At 33.9% G+C, this 18,765-nt stretch overlaps 2 protein-coding genes across 9 annotated transcripts in view; both read left to right on the forward strand.

The window, feature by feature from the left end:
- LOC106467852 (zinc finger protein 271-like) overlaps positions 1-3,877 on the forward strand; it is a 43,402-nt gene extending 39,525 nt beyond the window's left edge. For all 8 annotated transcript variants that reach the window (XM_022396051.1, XM_022396052.1, XM_022396050.1 and 5 more), the window contains one exon: positions 1,765-3,877. In XM_022396051.1, coding sequence (XP_022251759.1) covers positions 1,765-3,812 — 2,048 coding nt within the window. In that variant the 3' untranslated portion in view covers positions 3,813-3,877. The remainder of the gene's footprint in view (positions 1-1,764) is intronic.
- A 10,505-nt stretch (positions 3,878-14,382) lies between these two features.
- Positions 14,383-18,765, forward strand: part of LOC106467855 (gastrula zinc finger protein XlCGF57.1-like) — a 58,213-nt gene continuing 53,830 nt past the window's right edge. Inside the window, exons 1-3 of the mRNA XM_013928233.2 lie at positions 14,383-14,572; positions 15,883-16,035; positions 16,272-16,591. Coding sequence (XP_013783687.1) covers positions 15,887-16,035; positions 16,272-16,591 — 469 coding nt within the window. The 5' untranslated portion in view covers positions 14,383-14,572; positions 15,883-15,886. The remainder of the gene's footprint in view (positions 14,573-15,882; positions 16,036-16,271; positions 16,592-18,765) is intronic.

Raw genomic sequence — 18,765 nt, forward strand, 5'->3', positions numbered from 1 at the left:
ATGGAAACTACTTTTGTTAAATATGAGATTTTCCTCTTAAGCTTTGAAATCAATCCTATGGAACATGTAGCTCTCGAGAGGGTCGATTCAGTGGGAAACTTAGGTGTTATATTTCAAAGCATTGAGAGCTGGACATTCCAGCTTCAGCATCGGATGTTCTACTACATGTCCCAGAGTTTCTCCATCCCGGAGACAGTCCTGCCAGAAATATTATAAAGAATGGTCATCCTTTGTCTTTATAAACATTAGCAAGTTGTTTGACATCACCACCATTGGAGCTAGCAGGTATCTGTGCCACCGTGCAGCTGATACACCATCAGTATTTGAATAGAAGCACTTAACCTTCAAAAGGCTAGATGCACTCACATTCTGACAAATATGATATCATTGGGCACGTCAGCAGCAGAATGCTGCAACATCTAATGATTATTATGTTCCACATCAGTGTAAGTTGATATACAGTGTCTATGAGCATTATGATTGTGCCTTACCAGTTTGGAAGGCTGTTTACTGTGTAAAGTATTTGTAGAAGTACATTGAGATGCTGGCTGTGTGTCAACCTCCTAGTCAATATTACAGACATATCTCACACTGGCTGGAAGAAAAGCTTATGGGTAGGAAAAGGCCTCTTTCTCTCTTCTAGTCCTATATATTTTTCTGGCTATGTGTACACAAATGATTTTGCATTTCAACGTGTTGTATTGATCTTTATGCTTCAATGCCGAATAACAATTGTAGGTAATGTATGACAAAAACAAAGAATTAATATAATGCTTACCAATTATTTCTTGTTACCATATCTGTATGTTGTATATAATGGTAATTAATACCTGGGAAAGGATGATGATGATTCTTGTAAGGTTGTATAGAGGATATTTTATCATTCAAGTTGACGTTCATTCAATAAACGTTAAAAAAAGTAGAATGATAAGTGATGTTAAATTTTTTTGCATCATTTTGTTTTCCAAAAAGTGATATTTCCATTTATCACCAAAATTACTATTCATATTATTTGGCGATAATAATTTATGCTTTAGAAATGAAAATTTCAACAGTACTGTGTTACTCAGAAATTTTTCACGTGTTCCCCTTAGCTCTACAATCATCAAAGTTGGTGTAAAGTACAGTTGATGGATCTCATACAAAAAGAATGTTTAAACAGTGGTCCCAGCCATAAATCAAATGTAAAATAAATACTTATGGACTGTTAGAAAAAATAAAGTTTCTTTTAGGAATTGTAGATATTTTGTCAAGTTAAACTAAACAATATTACATTAAGCCAAGTCACACAGAACTGCTCTGCCTCACTTAATGAAACAAGTTAACTCTCTCTACCTTGCACTTTCAAACATCACTGGTATAGATTTATATTTGGTTTATAACCTGCCACATGTTCTTACTTTAAAATAAAATGTTCTGTTGAAAGAATTGACATGATAGCAGCATAATTCAGTCTTCTAAATCAGTTATTATTTTAGGTTCATAAGAACCCCTGTTAAAGATTATTTTTATAGGGATTGTTGTTTATGCTATCAGTGCGTAACAAAAACTATTTAGTATTAAATGTAATTTTGTTATTTTCCACATATTATTTTTTTAAAGTATTGTAAAAAGGGTTAAGGAAGCTATTCAATTAATACATGTTACATTGATTATTTGTTATATTTTTGGAATCTATCTTTTATTTGTAGATCCTAAACAAAAGTTGTGAAAAAAAAAGTACTATGAATGTATCATTTAACAAACAAATCTCTCTCTTTACAGAAACAAAAAGTTATCAATCCCTGAGAACAACTGATGGTGATGTGTTTGGTATAACATTATCAAGGGAAAATCACCAAGAAAGGCATAAAATTCCTCATAGTGGAGATAAACTGTACAAATGTGTTACGTGTTGCATGGAATTCGAAACAAATAGTGAGCTAAAAAAGCATAACAAAATACATGGGCAGAAATCGTACAACTGCTTAGTGTGTGGCAAAAACTTTCCAAAAAAGAGTCAATTAAAACAACATGGGATGATACACACTGGTGAGAATTCTTTCAAATGTGAAATTTGTGGAAAGACATTCGTGACAAATCGTAGCTTACAACAACATAACATCGTACACACCAGGGAAATATTATACAGCTGTGAAGTGTGTGGTACAAAATGTTCAACAAATAGGGAATTAAAAGTGCATCATAAAATACACATTGATGGGAAATACAATTGTACGAGGTGTGGAAAACAGTTTGGTAGTTATGTTGCTGTAAAAAAACATGAAAAAATACACACACTGGTGAAAGGTAACACTTGTTTAGTATGTGGCAAAAAATTTGTAAGAAGTAGTGAACTAAAAATACATGAGAGGACACACACTGGGGAGAAACCTTACAGTTGTGTAGTATGTGGGAAAACATTTGTGTGTACAAGTACTCTTTACATGCATCAACGGATACACACTGGTGAGAAACCACATGGCTGTGAATTGTGTGGTAAACAGTTTGTAAGTAAAAGTAGTCTTAATTTGCATCAGAGGATACACACTGGAGAAAAACCGTACAGTTGTGAAGTGTGTGGCAAAACATTTGTTAGTAGTAGTAGTCTTAAAACACATCAGAGGATACACACTGGAGAGAAACCATACAGTTGTGTAGTGTGTGGCAAAAAATTTACTTGTAAAAGTAGTCTTAATTTGCATCAGAGGATACACACTGGAGAGAAACCATATAATTGTGTTGTGTGTGACAAAAAATTTATGTGTTTAAGTAGTTTTTATATGCACAAAAGGATACACACTGGAGAGAAACCATACAATTGTCAAGTGTGTGGCAAAACATATGTAAGTAGTAGCAGTCTTACTATGCATCAGAGGATTCACACTGGAGAGAAACCCCACAGTTGTGAATTGTGTAGCAAAAAATTTGCAAGTAAAAGTAGTCTCAACTTGCATCATAGGATACACACTGGAGAGAAACCTTACAAATGTGAAGTATGTGGCAAAACATTCACATGTAAAAGTAGTCTTAATATTCATCATAGGATACATACTGGAGAGAAACCATTCAGTTGTGATGTGTGTGGCAAAACATTTGTTTATAGTAGTAGTCTTAAAACACATCAGAGGATACACACGGGAGAGAAACCATACAGCTGTGTAGTTTGTGACAAAACATTTATTCGTAAGAATAGTCTTAATCTGCATCAAAGGATACACACTGGAGAGAAACCGTACTGCTGTGTAGTTTGTGACAAGAAATTTGTGTGTATAAGTAGTCTTTATATGCATAAAAGGACACACACTGGAGAGAAACCATACAATTGTCAAGTGTGTAGCAAAAAATTTGTAAGTAGTAGTAGTCTTAATGTGCATCAGAGGATACACACTGGAGAGAGACCATGCAGTTGTGCAGTGTGTGGCAAAAAGTTTGTAAGTAAAAGTATTCTTAACATACATCAGAGGATACACACTGGAGAAAAACCATACACTTGTGAAGTATGTGGTAATACATTCGTTAGTAGTTGTAGCCTTAAAACACATCAGAGGATACACACTGGAGAGAAACCGTACAGTTGTGTAGTGTGTGACAAAACATTTATATGTAAAAGTAGTCTTAATGTGCATAAGAGGATACACACTGAAGAGAAACCATACTGCTGTGTAGTTTGTGACAAGAAATTTGTGTGTATAAGTAGTCTTAATGTGCATCAGAGGATACACACTGAAGAGAAACCATACAATTGTGATGTGTGTGGCAAGAAATGTGAAAGTAAGTGTAATCTTAAAATGCATCAAAAGATACACACTGAGAGTAAGCTTATAATTTAGAGATGTGTGTCAGAAATGTTTAAGAGATTGTGAGCTCAAAATAAATACCATATTTCACCCTTTAAGTGGCCCCACTCCTAATTTGTTCAGACTTCCAAAATACACCTTGTAAAACAAGTGAGGAGTATCCAGAATGGGGAATATTAAAACTATGACTAGAACTAAACCGTGTCAACGATTAAGACTTCTGATAATCAGTTAATTTACGTTAAATACATATAATTATGTATATTGGTCATACACACTTTTACCCGAGTTCTCACTTTGAAGTAAATCACAGAGTTTAAAGCTATACGTGTTGTTCGTAACTCATAACTGTTGGAAGGTTTCTATTAGCACAGTATAGCAATTTCATACAGTGAATTATTAGGAGCTGTAAGACTGTAAAGTCATTTCTACCAAGTGTTAATTTATTCATTAGCTTTCTATAGAATACCCTGAATCTAGGGATACGTACACACGAATGATTGTGAACACCTTCTGCTACTACTTGTATTCTACAAATGATTACTATGAATTTCAGTAAATATAACTTTCAGGGGAGTGTGTAAGTTGTTTTAGCCTTTCTCTATGTGTGTGTGATTATTGGATTAATTTATGAATTTAAGTTAAAAATTTACCAATATTTATTGCAAAAGGTTATCTTAATATCTTTGACTGTAATGTATTATAACTATTTATTGAAAGTTTACAACTAAAATCTTGTTAGTATCAAACAATGAACATGTAATGATAAACTCAAATAATTACCTCAATGAACTACTAATTACCTTGATAGAGTAAGTTTAAAAAGGGTATTACCTCTGAAAGCACTCTCAGGATTAAATTTTCTGTTTAATTTTTTTTCATGAACATATGCTGTCTGTATTCTGCTACCTGATTTTATACCTGAATAATTGATGTAAGTTTGTAATTTATCTCGGATATTATACTACTTTATATAGAGTTGTCAGAGAAATTTAATTGACTTTCATTGATTACTATATGCTGTTAGAGAGGATTGTATAAAGTGTTGTGATGTTAAGTTTACGATAGTAACAAACCATTAGTGTTTGCATTCCGTAAGGTATACTCTATTCTTTGCTACTTTCAGTAACGGTATTGGTTAAATGGTCATTATATGTTTTTATTATTTTTACTTCCTATTATTATATTTTTACCATATAAAATATTTTGCATTTTTAACTTAATATATAGATTAAAGACTGAAAGTTCGAAGAAAATTAAACCTTATAGTAAATTACTAAGATTATAGCCAAACATATTTCTATCATAGAGGCTATTTTCAAAGAAATTTAAACCTTATAGTAAATTATTGAGATTATAGCCAAACATATTTCTATCATAGAGGCTATGTTCAAAGAAATTTAAACCTTATGGTAAATTATTGAGATTATAGCCAAACATATTTCTATCATAGAGGCTATGTTCAAAGAAATTTAAACCTTATGGTAAATTATTGAGATTATAGCCAAACATATTTCTATCATAGAGGCTATGTTCAAAGAAATTTAAACCTTGATGGTAAATAACTGAGATTATAGCCAAACATATTTCTATCATAGAGGCTATGTTCAAAGAAATTTAAACCTTATAGTAAATTACTGAGATTATAGCCAAACATATTTCTATCATAGAGGCTATGTTCAAAGAATTTAAACCTGATGGTAAATTATTGAGATTATAGCCAAACATATTTCTATCATAGAGGCTATGTTCAAAGAAATTTAAACCTTGTGGTAAATTATTGAGATTATAGCCAAACATATTTCTATCATAGAGGCTATTTTCCAAGAAATTTAAACCTTATAGTAAATTATTGAGATTATAGCCAAACATATTTCTATCATAGAGGCTATGTTTAAATAAATTTAAACTTTATGGTAAATTATTGAGATTATAGCCAAACATATTTCTATCATAGAGGCTATGTTCAAAGAAATTTAAACCTTATGGTAAATTATTGAGATTATAGCCAAACATATTTCTATCATAGAGGCTATCCAACTGATGAAAAAATGCATTCTAATATTTGTAAATGTGTATGTAAAAACAGTAGTTCTGATTTATGTTTGTAACTTGCTTTGAGATGAATTAAATATTAATACAGGATTTCTTGACTACGCTATCAACATTTAAAAGAATATTATTATTATCTGTTGACAAGTCAATTGAATTTTTGAACAAAATGTTTGTTTTTTTTACTTTTTAATGAATATAAATCAAATCATGCCATCTTGTAAATTTAATCACTGACTTCTACTTTATTCTTAAAATTTGAAGTTTATAAATCACCACTTTCAGTTCTCTTGAAATATCACTGATGTTGGTGTGTTGTCTGTAGTTTCATGTATTGCTACTGATGGAACCACTTTCGTTTTATCATCAAACATCACTGATATTGGTGTGTTTCCTTTAGCTTTATGTACCACTGTTTATGGAACCACTGTCAGTTCTCTCCTGATGTTGATGTGTTGCCTATAGTTCCCTGTACCACTGTTTGTGAAACCACTTTCAGTTCTCTCTTGAAATATCACTGATGTTGGTGTGTTACCTGTATCAGTGTTTGTGGAATAACTTTTAGTGGTTTATTCCCTCCATTTTGTGTAACTAGCTGTCTAACCAGTCCTTTTAGTTCTTCACAGTTTGAGTTGATAGTTCAGTATTATTCAGTCTGACAATTCCATGATTTTGAGATGGTGTCTTTAATTATTTATCTTTGACCTTAGCGTATTCAGTTTCCATCACTAGCTGCAAAACTTCCTTTAAAGATTTACACCTACTTTGTTTAAATCTGATTCTCATATTGTATTCTACTATGGCATCTATAAATTGGTCATGTGCCAACAAATTCATCATTTTAAGATGAACATCTGGGTAAGGTAATTTGGCAAACCATTTGTTGTAATCTTCTGCATGTTTGGATAAGGGCTTTTTATCCCTAACCTGTTCTGAAACTTTGATCTGGATATCTCTTTCTGTTGTGACACTGAATTTGATGGATATGATTTGCTCGTTGTTGTGGCTCTCTGTTGGAAGATTATTTAATGTTGTCAAAGCTGGTCTTTTTAAGTAGACAGCAAAGATTTGCTTGTGTTGTTGTGGCTCTCAGTTGGAAGATTATTTAATGCTGTCAAAGCTGGTTTTTTAAGTAGACAGCAAAGATTTGCTCGTTGTTGTCACTCTCAGTTGGAAGATTATTTAATGCTGTCAAAGCTGGTCTTTTTAAGTAGACAGCAAAGATTTGCTCGTTGTTGTGGCTCTCAGTTGGAAGATTATTTAATGCTGTCAAAGCTGGTCTTTTTAAGTAGACAGCAAAGATTTGCTTGTTGTTGTTGTGGCTCTCAGTTGGAAGATTATTTAATTTTGTCAAAGCTGGTCTTTTTAAGTAGACAGCAAAGCAAATAGCTTGTTTCCTATTCCACCCTTTCACTCTAGAAACGATTTCGAACTGAGCTTGGTTTCTCTCCCATGGTACCTTCCCATCATAGCCTGTTTCTTTTTTTATTGATCAATGTTTAATTGACCAGCTAAATTAAAAACATTTATTTGGTAGCACCATAGTTTGGAATATTCCTTCAGTAACTAGTGGCACAGCAGTAGTGGGAATAGGTGAAGACCAAATAAATATCATTTCATATCAGATAGCAGATGGAATTTTTGGTCATAGCTCTTGAACCAATGCAGAAAAAAACAAACAAAAACGTGTGGATGGTTTAATCTTTCCATTGAATAATTCGTTTTCCAGATTTTTTATTCTGTAACTAATGTTCTTTTGCACCTCAGTGATGCTGTTTTATACCTCATTGATATCTTCCCTTACTTTACTTTTGACTATGTCAGTGTCCTTCTGCATTTCTGAAATCTGGTTGCTGCAATCTGTACACCCCCTATAGCCTCATTGATTTAGTCTCCAATCAAATTTATTTTTATTTTTTAAGTACGATGTCTATATTTTAGCTCCTCTTTTAAATTTCTGTCACGTTCTCTTTGATCATCTTCCAATTTCCTGTAAATTTCTTCTTAGGCTTCTTCAGTTTTTCTTTTATTCTTTTGTCCCATTCTTCCTGCTCTTCTATTAATTTTTGTTTCATACTTCTAGTTCTTCTTTAAATGCTGAATTGGGTTGGTGGTTAGGGTACTCAACTCGCAATCTGCAGATTGTGAGTTCACCAAATATACTCACCCATTCATTATCTTGGGGGTGTAATAACTGTCAATCCCACTGTTTGTTGGTAAAGAGTAGCCCAAGACTAGGTGGTGAGTAGTGTTGACTAGCTGTCTTCCCTCTAGACTATCACTTCTGAATTAGGGACAGCTAGCACATATACCATTTTAGTAACTTTGCATGAAGCTCAAAACAAACCAAACTAAGTATTGAAGCAAATAATATCTGATGTAACTTCCACTTTGATGTTGCCTTGTTCTATTTGTTTCGTTTTGTATAGCAGATAAAAGATATAACAGTAACATATAGCATCTGTGCTCAAAGGATTGTTATCTATAATATATTTAGCTGGCTGAATTTAAAATGTCTGTGTGTTACAAATGACCAATTCTGTGAGAAAACAAGGGTGATTAGGTGTCGATTGCACAAGAAAGCTGATTTTACCAATAGAAGTGATGCATGTTTTCTTAGTTCAGTTCTAACTGGAGATTAACATGTTTACCTTCTGCAAACTTAATCATGATTCAGTAGAATCAACTGGTTTTGTGTGTGTGAGCAAGTCTGTACAGTGTATTTTCTTTTGTATGTTTTGTAAAAAGTTTGTGTTCATTTTGTTAAAGTTGCCTATTTTCATTATTTCTATCACCCAAGTTATAAAATGCAGACTACTCCACAAGTTTGCTAGTTGAATCTGCTCTTATTAGCGAATCTAACTATCTGACACTTGTAGGGAAATCAGATCACTTGAAAATATCATAAGTAGGTAAGGAAGAAGAAATTTTGAAGCTATGACAATGGGATTTATTGTGGAGTTTATGTCTTGATAATGTGTATACTAGCCCTCTTGAGTTTTATCCAGTTTACAGGAATCAATTTACGATCAGAATGGCTTACTCTAAATGCAGAAGTACTCATGACCAATAGGGAGAGATTAATGGAGTGTAACTGCCGCAGGAAGCATGTCGAGTCAAGAAATTCTTTCATTGACATAATAATTTTGTCCATGTCACAAAAGTCCATGACATCATTCAGCCTGCAGATGCGGGTAAAAATTATCCATGTTTGGAGCACCCACACTAGAATATACCCCTGAAAGCCGATCTCAGTGAGAGATAAGCATAAATGACTGAGAGTCATTGAAGTGGAATGCCTTGGCAGGCTCGAGACCATGTGTGGATGTTTCTACACATTAGCAGTCAGAGAACTGTGCTCCAAACGGACTGTGGTACAGACTACCAGCAATCAATGGTGAAAGGTTGATGTGCCACAATGGATAAATTCCACCAGTCAGAGTTGTTTCCCACCAGATGAAACAATGGGTACCCTTAGGTGAAAACTGTGAACCATGTAGTGAAATACCTTTAAGGACTGAAAAGTTCCTCATGACCTCAATAGCAGCTCATGTTACCTAGGGTTGTGCTGAGCTAGATGATGAATCACCCCAAGTAGCTTAGCACCATGTAATCCTAGACTAGGATCAACCAACCATCTGAGTGTTGTAGTTAAATTTATAGCATCTTCACCTAAAATAAGTAAGACTTAATAGTGAATTTGTGTCTTTTAAGAGAAAAATAAGTGGGATAACTACAGCCCTATGGGCGATAATAGAAGTATTTTAGGCATATATTACAGTTAATAACCAGCTCTATATTTTACATCTGACTCTGTATAGACTATAGCGGGTTTTGATAACAAAAAAATTCACACAACATTGGATTCTACAGTCAAATTAGTACTAAATATAGTAGATTTATACTGCAATTTCAATTATGTAGTTAATGATAAATGAAAAAATATTAAAAATCGTACCTGTAAATCGACCTTTTGCTCTATGCAACCTTCTCATTGGAACAATGTTAACAAAATTACAGTGATTGATATCAAGTTATTGCTTTACCTGTTAAACTGATACTGCGTGATATCCTTGTCATGGCAAGATAAAATGTAGGCCCTATAAAGTTTATCTATTTCGAACTCTTACACGTGGATTCATATTACATGGATAAATTTATAGCATCTTCACCTAAAATAGGTAGGAACTGAGTGAGGAAGAGGCTTTAACCAGCTGTACAGATCCATTTGAGTAATGAGAAATAAATCACTCTCATAATATTAAAGAGTTTAGCAAAAGAGGACCAAGAGCACTTCTTAAAATATTTCTGGGAGATTACTGCTTGTAATGGATGGAATGAGTAATAGGTTTTTCAGTGCAATCTATTGGTCTGAGTTCAAGACTCAGAAGAGAATCATTGCAGAAGGACTGTCTGTCTAAGTTGATTATCTGTGCTGATTGCAAAAGAAAGCATACCTGACAATGGCCTTTGCTAATTGGGGAGATACCCTAGTCAATAAGTTTATTGAGTGAATCCCCAGTGAGCATATGTAACAACATTTGGGTGTGAGAGAATCCTCACATTTACAGAAGTAGTGCCCATAATGATATGCTCTGAAGTGGTCACTTTAAACTGACCATTGAAGAGGAAGAAGCCTGCAGTGGCAATCATGCCAGTGATGGTGCTACTCTGGTATCTTCAGCACATTGTACTTTGTCCAACCAATGGCTAACAATCAGGCAACCACAAATTTTGGCACTGTGATGTAGCCACACTGGTCTTCAGTGAAAGGGCAGGACTATGTAGGTATATGATGTATGCACAGCAGCAAGGGTACATACTGTTGCATGATCTACCCATGGGATACATGCTGCAGACAAATTTAATGCCTCTTCCTGGACATTGTCCAGAACGGGAAGAGCAAAAAAGTTTCTGCTTTGATTGTGGAGTAGTGGAACAATGGTAGAGGAAATGTCCATACTTTGTCAAGCAAGAAAGATTGCAGAGCTATCAGTTTCACCTGATGGTTCAGCAGATGCCAGCCTACACACACAGTTAGTATTTTGGCAAGGAGCTAAGTAGGCAAGGCTATCAGTACTGGCTATCAGATCAGTAGGTCCAGGAAGACCAGCAACAAGTGGATGATGCTATTGCAAATGCTTCAGAAAAACTGATGAAGCCCAAGTCCATTTTTGTAACTGGCTTGGGAGAGCATAGCAAATTACTTCCACCACACATTCCAACCATGTCAGAGCTGGGTGTGGTTCAGTATGTGCCAATATGGGTGTAAGGACCCTGGTCAATGGATACCTACTTCATTCTTGTGAATGGTGGTAGATTATACATTAGAGGTAAGATGGATCTCTGGCTCAGTCTAGGAGGTGTTGCCTACAGAAAAAAAAGTATATCAAGCCTAAGAACAGGACTACATGAGTGCATATGGTGAAGGGAATAATAGTACCTTCATGTACACAAGTGGTATATCATGGTTTAATCCAGATGCAGTTGAATATATTGGTGCTGGTTAATGCAGTTATAGCACCCCTGCATTAAATTTTCCTCTCCAGAAAGCACACAGCGCTGGTCATTTGTCCAAAAAGGGACAACATCCCTATGCTTCTTTGCACTATGGATGATGGAATGGTTGATAGTATGGTGAGTGAAGTGAAAATAACTGACATTAGTGGTAACTATAGGGATAACATTAGCATTACTAATTTCCATATCACATTACACTGTTCCAAATGGAAATATGAGGCTACTGACACACCTGATGTCATTGGTTGATAATGTTTGTAACAGTATAGACCCAATTCATTGACTTGTTGGTGAATATGTATTTTTGGGAACAGATGACCCATTAAATTGAACAACACTGACTCAGTAATGTATAGACATAGGCACATCCAATAAAATAACCATCATGCTGGTGCTCTTGGAGCACAAGGGAGATTGTAAGTGCTGAAATACAAGATGTTGAAAGATGGAGTCATGCAATCTTTGGAGAGTGTTTGATCGTTGGGAAGGAGGTAGGTATGCCTAGGTTCTGTGTTAATTGTAGATGGGTGAATATAGTAACTCACAATGACATCTTTCTTTTACTGCAAGCAGATGAATGTCGTGAGAAACTAGAAAGCTCCTATTCATTCAGCATGCTGAATCTAGTATTTTGATACTGTCAAGTTGAGCTGGATGATGAAAACATGATTAAGACTGATTTTAGCACAAGAAATAAATTATTTGTCACGACATTTGGTCTGTGTAATGTATCACATACTTTAGAGAGGCTGGTGGAGCTTATACTCAAGGGACTGCAATGGGAGAGATGTCTGGTCTACGTCAACGATGTTTTAATATTTGGTTGCACTTTTGAGCCTGTGTCTGAGAAGCGGAAGATAGTATTTCAGCAAATAGGGAAAGCAAGTTTAAAATTGAAACTGAAAAATATTCCCTCGTGTGAAAAATGAAGGTGTTTCTTAGTCACATTGTAGGGAGAAATGAAGTGTTCATGGACCTGGCTAAGATAACTGCATGAGAGATTGGTCTTGACCCATTATGAGGCAATAATCCACAGTTCCTTTGGTATCATCATATATTATCAACTATTTAAGGCCAACTTCTCAAAGATAGCAGCACTATTATTATCTCTCATTAAAGTGGAAGTGCACTTTTAATAGAGTGAGGAATGTGATTAGGAATTCCAATCCCTAAAGCTTGCTATTGGGGGGGGGGGATGCTCCAGTGCTGCTCTATCTATGCTAAAACTAAGAGTTTCTCTTGAACACCAATGACAGTGACAATGGAGTCAGAGGAGCATTATTGCATTTGTAGGGTGGAGTGGAATGTATAATCACATATGCTAGCTTTACACCTATGGCTCCTGAAGGCAGTTACTGTATGACAAATAAACAGCTGTTTTCGGTGGTTTTCTTCATAAAATATTACTACCACTATTGTATGGTAGAAAGTTTACCATCCAAGTGATTTATGTTTTGCTGAAGTGGTTAATAAACCAAGAGGAGATGCTAGCACATTTGATAATGGCATTTGTACGAATGTTACTTTGTCATAGTTTATCATCCAGCCATGCGACACACAAAGGTGTTCATTCGTGGACTATTATGATCCTGTACACCATGCGGTAGGAAGAAGCCATGATTGTTTCTGCCACAGAAAGTAAAATTATGAACTAAAAGACTAACATTGGGTGCATGCATTTTAGGAGCTCTGGGATGAGTAACTTAAGAATCCTAACTTAGCATAGGTATTCCTTGTTGTTCAGCAAGATTAAGCCTGACCTGCAATAGAAATAGAGTATAGAACAGATTCGTGTACCCTATTGCACCTTTACAAATATTTACAAGTGAAAGAAAGTGTGCTATACTTTTGCTATTAACCTATGATGTGTGTTGCTTTGAGAGTGCTACAGCTAGTGGTACCTGAATTCTGTGACAAAAAAACGCTCTGGACTTTGCACAACACAAAGACTGGAGTGCACTAATACTAATGTTCAAAAGTGGTTCATATGGGTCATATCTGCTGTTGTTAGTTGACCCAACTATTTGATGCTTGCAATTAAATCAGTTCACATGCAAATACCATATATTTATATACTACAAACTCCCTTTAAGGTACACCAAAAAGGAAGTTAAACACATTAAAGTGAAAATTCTGGAAGTTAAACTAAAGTCGCACAATATCAAATTTTCCAAAATCTTGAATAAATCCGCATAATAGGTAAAAGTCTGGCCTTAAATACTAAACTACAATAACATCAATATAGCCAGGTTACTCACGGCATGCACCACATGCAAGTGACTTTAATTCAGTCAGGCCTCCTGGTCATTACATCATTTATTCGTAGAGAAAAAAAAAGCTATCTATTTAGAGACCTCACAAGTACATTCTCAATTATCTTTCATGAAAGATAACACGTTTAATGAGAATTAATGGATACTTTCCCGTATGCAGTTATAGTGGGTAAAGTTTAGTTATTTATTTAAGCGACTTTTACGTCCAAACTGAGCACAAAAGAAACATTTACATATTAAATGCAGAGATGGCAAAAGTAAAGAACATCCTATCCCAAACATAGTATATTTTGTTTATTTTTATTTGCTATCTTTAGAAGCTGCTTCCTGCCTCCCTTTATTACCTTCAATTTGTACTCTTGTATTAGAAAAGAAAGAAATATCCTAAGCTAATTAATGATTTTTCATAGATTGATGTTCAACTGTTTTTCGTAAATTTGTTTATTGGAGAAATTACCCATAATGGCTTTACAGCCCGTGTCGATGAGAAATTGTGGAATTTGTATATAGCTTTGTAACCTGTGACGTTGAAAGACCTTCGAAAAAGACGTAAGCCTAAACGTCGACTGGAGTAATAATAATTTTGAAGTTGTTTGTCGTCTTCCTTGGAAATATAGAATGAAGAGATTACTTTTTATGTTTACTGACATAGCTTTGAAAAATATAACACTATAATCTTACAGTTACAACGAAAAAACAATATTTTTTTTTATACATTTTGAGCGCTGCTAGCTAGAGTACCAAGTAATAAACAGACAGAGATAGTGTTTTCCTTACATGGTGTATCAAGGTCGTCGCGAGAACGAGGCTGAGCATTTTGACGAGTAAACAAAGCAGATTTTCTTCATTCATCCCACCCCTAACTACAGCTATTAAATAAGTCATCAGGCGGTTGAATATAGAGATCCACACACAAAAATAACTTATCAAACCTCACTCCTTCCAAAGGTAAGGCTTAATAGTGAATTTGTGTCTTTTAAGAGAAAAATAAGTGGGATAACTACAGCCCTATGGGCGATAATAGAAGTATTTTAGGCATATATTACAGTTAATAACTAGCTCTATATTTTACATCTGACTCTGTATAGACTATAGCGGGTTTCGATGATTTTTTAAATAACGAAAATAACAAAAAAAATTCACACAACATTGGATTCTACAGTCAAATTAGTACTAAATATAGTAGATTTATACTGCAAGTTCAATTATGTAGTTAATGACAAATGAAAAACAATTAAAAATCGTACCTGTAAATCGACCTTTTGCTCTATGCAACCTTCTCATTGGAACAATGCTAACAAAATTACAGTGATTGATATCAAGTTATTGCTTTACCTGTTAAACTGATACTGCGTGATATCCTTGTCATGGCAAGATAAAGTGTAGGCCCTATAAAGTCTATCCATTTCGAACTCATACACATGGATTCATATTATATGGATAAATGCAAAGAAAATTGGCAATAACCAAATGTTAATAATGAAGTATGAGCTTAGCTATGTACCTATGAAAGTATAGGAGAGATTTTGTAATCACATTGGTTGTAAATTTGAAATGCCATGATTGACAGATATGTACCAGTAGTAACCTCTACCTGTTCTACATCATGTCATGATGTAAATGATACATCGTTGATACCACATTTATCATAGACTATTGTAGCAAATGAAATTGGGTCAAATTAAAGTTTTCCTAGATTTTATTACCAGTGTATCTAGCATTTTTTCTTTCTTAAATTATTGTAGCACATATTCTTTCACTCTGGCCACATCCAATAATATGACTTATGTCAAACTTTTGTCAGGATAAAATATTGTCCGTTTACGCCCAATGATATGATGCAACACAACTTGTTGCTAAGCCTATGTGTAGTCTTTTTTTCATTTCTCATTCAATATTTTGTGACATGCTGTTGGTTCGATTTGGGCAGACACATCTATGTATCACTTTATGCATTATGTAATCCACACCACAAAGTTTATTGTATGGCTTTGTTTCTACAAATTCAATGGCTAAAAAAGAATTTTAAATGGTTTGAAGTTTTGTTTGTGTGTTTTGAAATAGTAAATGCTTCTGGATTCAATGAAACTACCTAGACCAAAGTTGAGCATGAAGAGAGCTATCAGTTGATGTATCACTGATCTTTATTGGTCCAGACAATTTGAACTGACACCCTGGTCTCTGCTAAATGTTTCTTGTCGTGTCTCTGTACGTGGTGAAATATGTTTCAAATGTATATATTTTTTAACTATTTGCAGCATAATGGCTTTAAGAGGCTCCACTTCTCGGCATTGTTATGCAGTTGGGTGTACAAATGGAGACTACAGACTTCTCAAGTGGAAACAGAAAATGTGTGAGGTTCACAAAGCGGAACACGACTCAACACTCTGTAATTGCTCACCCCCATTCATGTGAGTATTTGTATATTTTACTAATTTTCAAACAATGTGCAATTCAATTGGCAATGTTTTATTATAATTTTACTGAAAGATGAAATGGTTTAAATATCTTTTGTTTCATATTTACTTCTAGTTTTGCTGATATTTGCTTCATGTACAGGGAGAATATTAAAAACTTGTATATTATTTCACTTTCATTTTGCTTAAAGTTGTGCTGGTTTCAATACTTGTTTTGTTATATTTTACAGGTTGTTCACTTTTCCTACAGAAAAGAAGAATCCTGAGGGTAGGAAACTCTGGATAAAGGCACTTTGCCGGGCAACATCAAAGCAGAATCCAAGCTATCTGGAACCCAAAAGAGACCACAGGGTCTGCTCTGAACATTTTGTGGATGGAAGGCCCTCAGATGCTCACCCCTACCCAGAGCTCAACCTGGGATATGACATTAAGAAACGTGTATCTGTCGAAGAGACTGAAAGAGGTGCTCGATACCAGAAAAGGGCTAATTTGGGCAGTAGTGTCAGTGACAATTTACTTGAAGAACCTGAAGACCAAGCCAGCTCCAATTGTACTAGTACAAAATTTAATAGTCTCAATGAAAACTCTACCTATATAGCATGTACATTTATTTTGTTCTTACTTTTTCTTTGATTAAGAAACTTAGGAAAGACCGTGACTTTCTTAAGATGGAAAATAAAAACTTTAAGCAAGGCCCAATGTGAAAAACAGTAACAAACAAAACTAGTTCATATGCACATGATTTAACAAACAATGAAGACGTAAAAATTTGCTCAAGCATATAGAAATACTGAATGTGTTCAATAGGTTACACCAGCTTATTGCACCTTATGTGAAAATAAGATGAAAAGGGATTAAATATCTAAACACCAAAGTTAGAAAATTTTCAAATAGCCCCAAAAAAATTCATCCCATGATGTGTGAGTGCCTGTATTGACCAGTAATCTGGTATTGTGGCAGATTATTGTTTGTAGTCTGATGACGATAATGCCCTTTGTTATTTATGGGTATTAACAATTTGCTCCAGAATGAAAATAAAATGCATTAAAATAAAACATTGGAGCTAAACATTCTGTTAGGTTGCTTTGTAACTTCCATTATAACACATAAAACTATAGAAATGTACTTATCATAAAGAGTATTGAAATTTTGATTCTCTGAAACATGTAACATATATAAAAACATATATACAACTAATTAATATTACATAATGAAACTGAAATTTTGAAATACTGTCTAATTAAAACCTTGTTATAACTAATCATTTTTCAGGTGAATACAATATTATAAGCTCTAATTTGTGTGTTTGTTGGAGGTAGGACTAATTACAAGCTTCAAATAAGATATAAGGAGAAAAATATGGAAGTGATGAAAGACTTCAGTATAGAAATAAAACCCTTTATTGATGAGGAGAATGCTTTGTTGGATGTTAAGGAAACATCAATTAGTAAAATGTTACGTGGTAGTAAGTTCAATATTTAAAATTTCAATCGTTTATGTAACTTGGAATAAATCTGCTCCAAAGATTTCCCATATTGTACTGATTGGCAGTTAAGTTATAATATTATCATATGTATTACTATGAATTAGTGACATGGAACAAATGATTAATACTTATACAGAACTAATATTTTTTTATGCTTCTTATTGACATTTTTATTTAATGTTTTGCTGTAAGATGTTGCCATTATATGGTTTGTAACATCTGTCATTTGTCCATCATGAGAAGTATTGTTTCTGGTGAGCAGCCATAATTTATTTCATGAAGTGAATATTTAATTAAACACAAAAGTTCATGATTAAAGAACATGTCGAATATGTTGAGTTAACCAACAGTGAAATATTTTTGAAAAAATTCCATTATAGCTGTTATATGATTTGTATAGCTGGTTATAATCATAGTATATAATTGTTGTTTGTTCTTTAAATTCTAAAAGTTGTATGACTGCCCCACATCGTTAACTTACAATTAAGTATCACACAGCAAAAAGTATAATACAAGTGTAGAACAAGGGCAAAAGTTTGTGCGACTAGCTAGAAAGATAGAAAGAAAAAAGTGAAGAGAAACCTTTTTTGGTTTTCTCTCACTCCTCTAGTGTAAGCCCCCTGTAGGGTAATATAAAAAAGTGAACCTACAAGCTAAAAGTTAAGTAAGACAAGGAAATCCTTTATGTTACCTTTAAGTTAAGTTAAACTTATTAAAATCACTTTAATATATGTAACAAAAACCTTTCAAAATCTAAATAAGTGTATAATTTTACCAAACTTTTTGATAGACAGCCAAAAGCCTGACTTTTAACACAAAAAAATATACATAGAACTATTCAAATATTTTTGGTAAAATCATAAAATTGTTGGTAGCTATCTAAATTAAACCTAAGACATAAACTTTGTCATGTTTTGCTCATGTGATATTCAACTTTCACAGAAGGTAAAAGTCAAACGATACTCCAAAAGTTATTGTTTAAAGCTAACAAAAGACTCCTATCAGTAAATGGAAAGACTTTTATAAAGTTTTTCTTTCAATGGCATTTTGTTTTGCCGTTATACTAGACATATCATAACATGCCATATCATTATACTAGACATATCATAACTAGACATATCATTATACTAGACATATCATAACATGCCATATCATTATACTAGACATATCATAACTAGACATATCATTATACTAGACATATCATAACATGCCATATCATTATACTAGACATATCATAA

Source organism: Limulus polyphemus, unplaced genomic scaffold (assembly GCF_000517525.1).
Source record: "Limulus polyphemus unplaced genomic scaffold, Limulus_polyphemus-2.1.2 Scaffold2766, whole genome shotgun sequence".
Taxonomy (NCBI): Eukaryota; Metazoa; Arthropoda; class Merostomata; order Xiphosura; family Limulidae; genus Limulus; species Limulus polyphemus.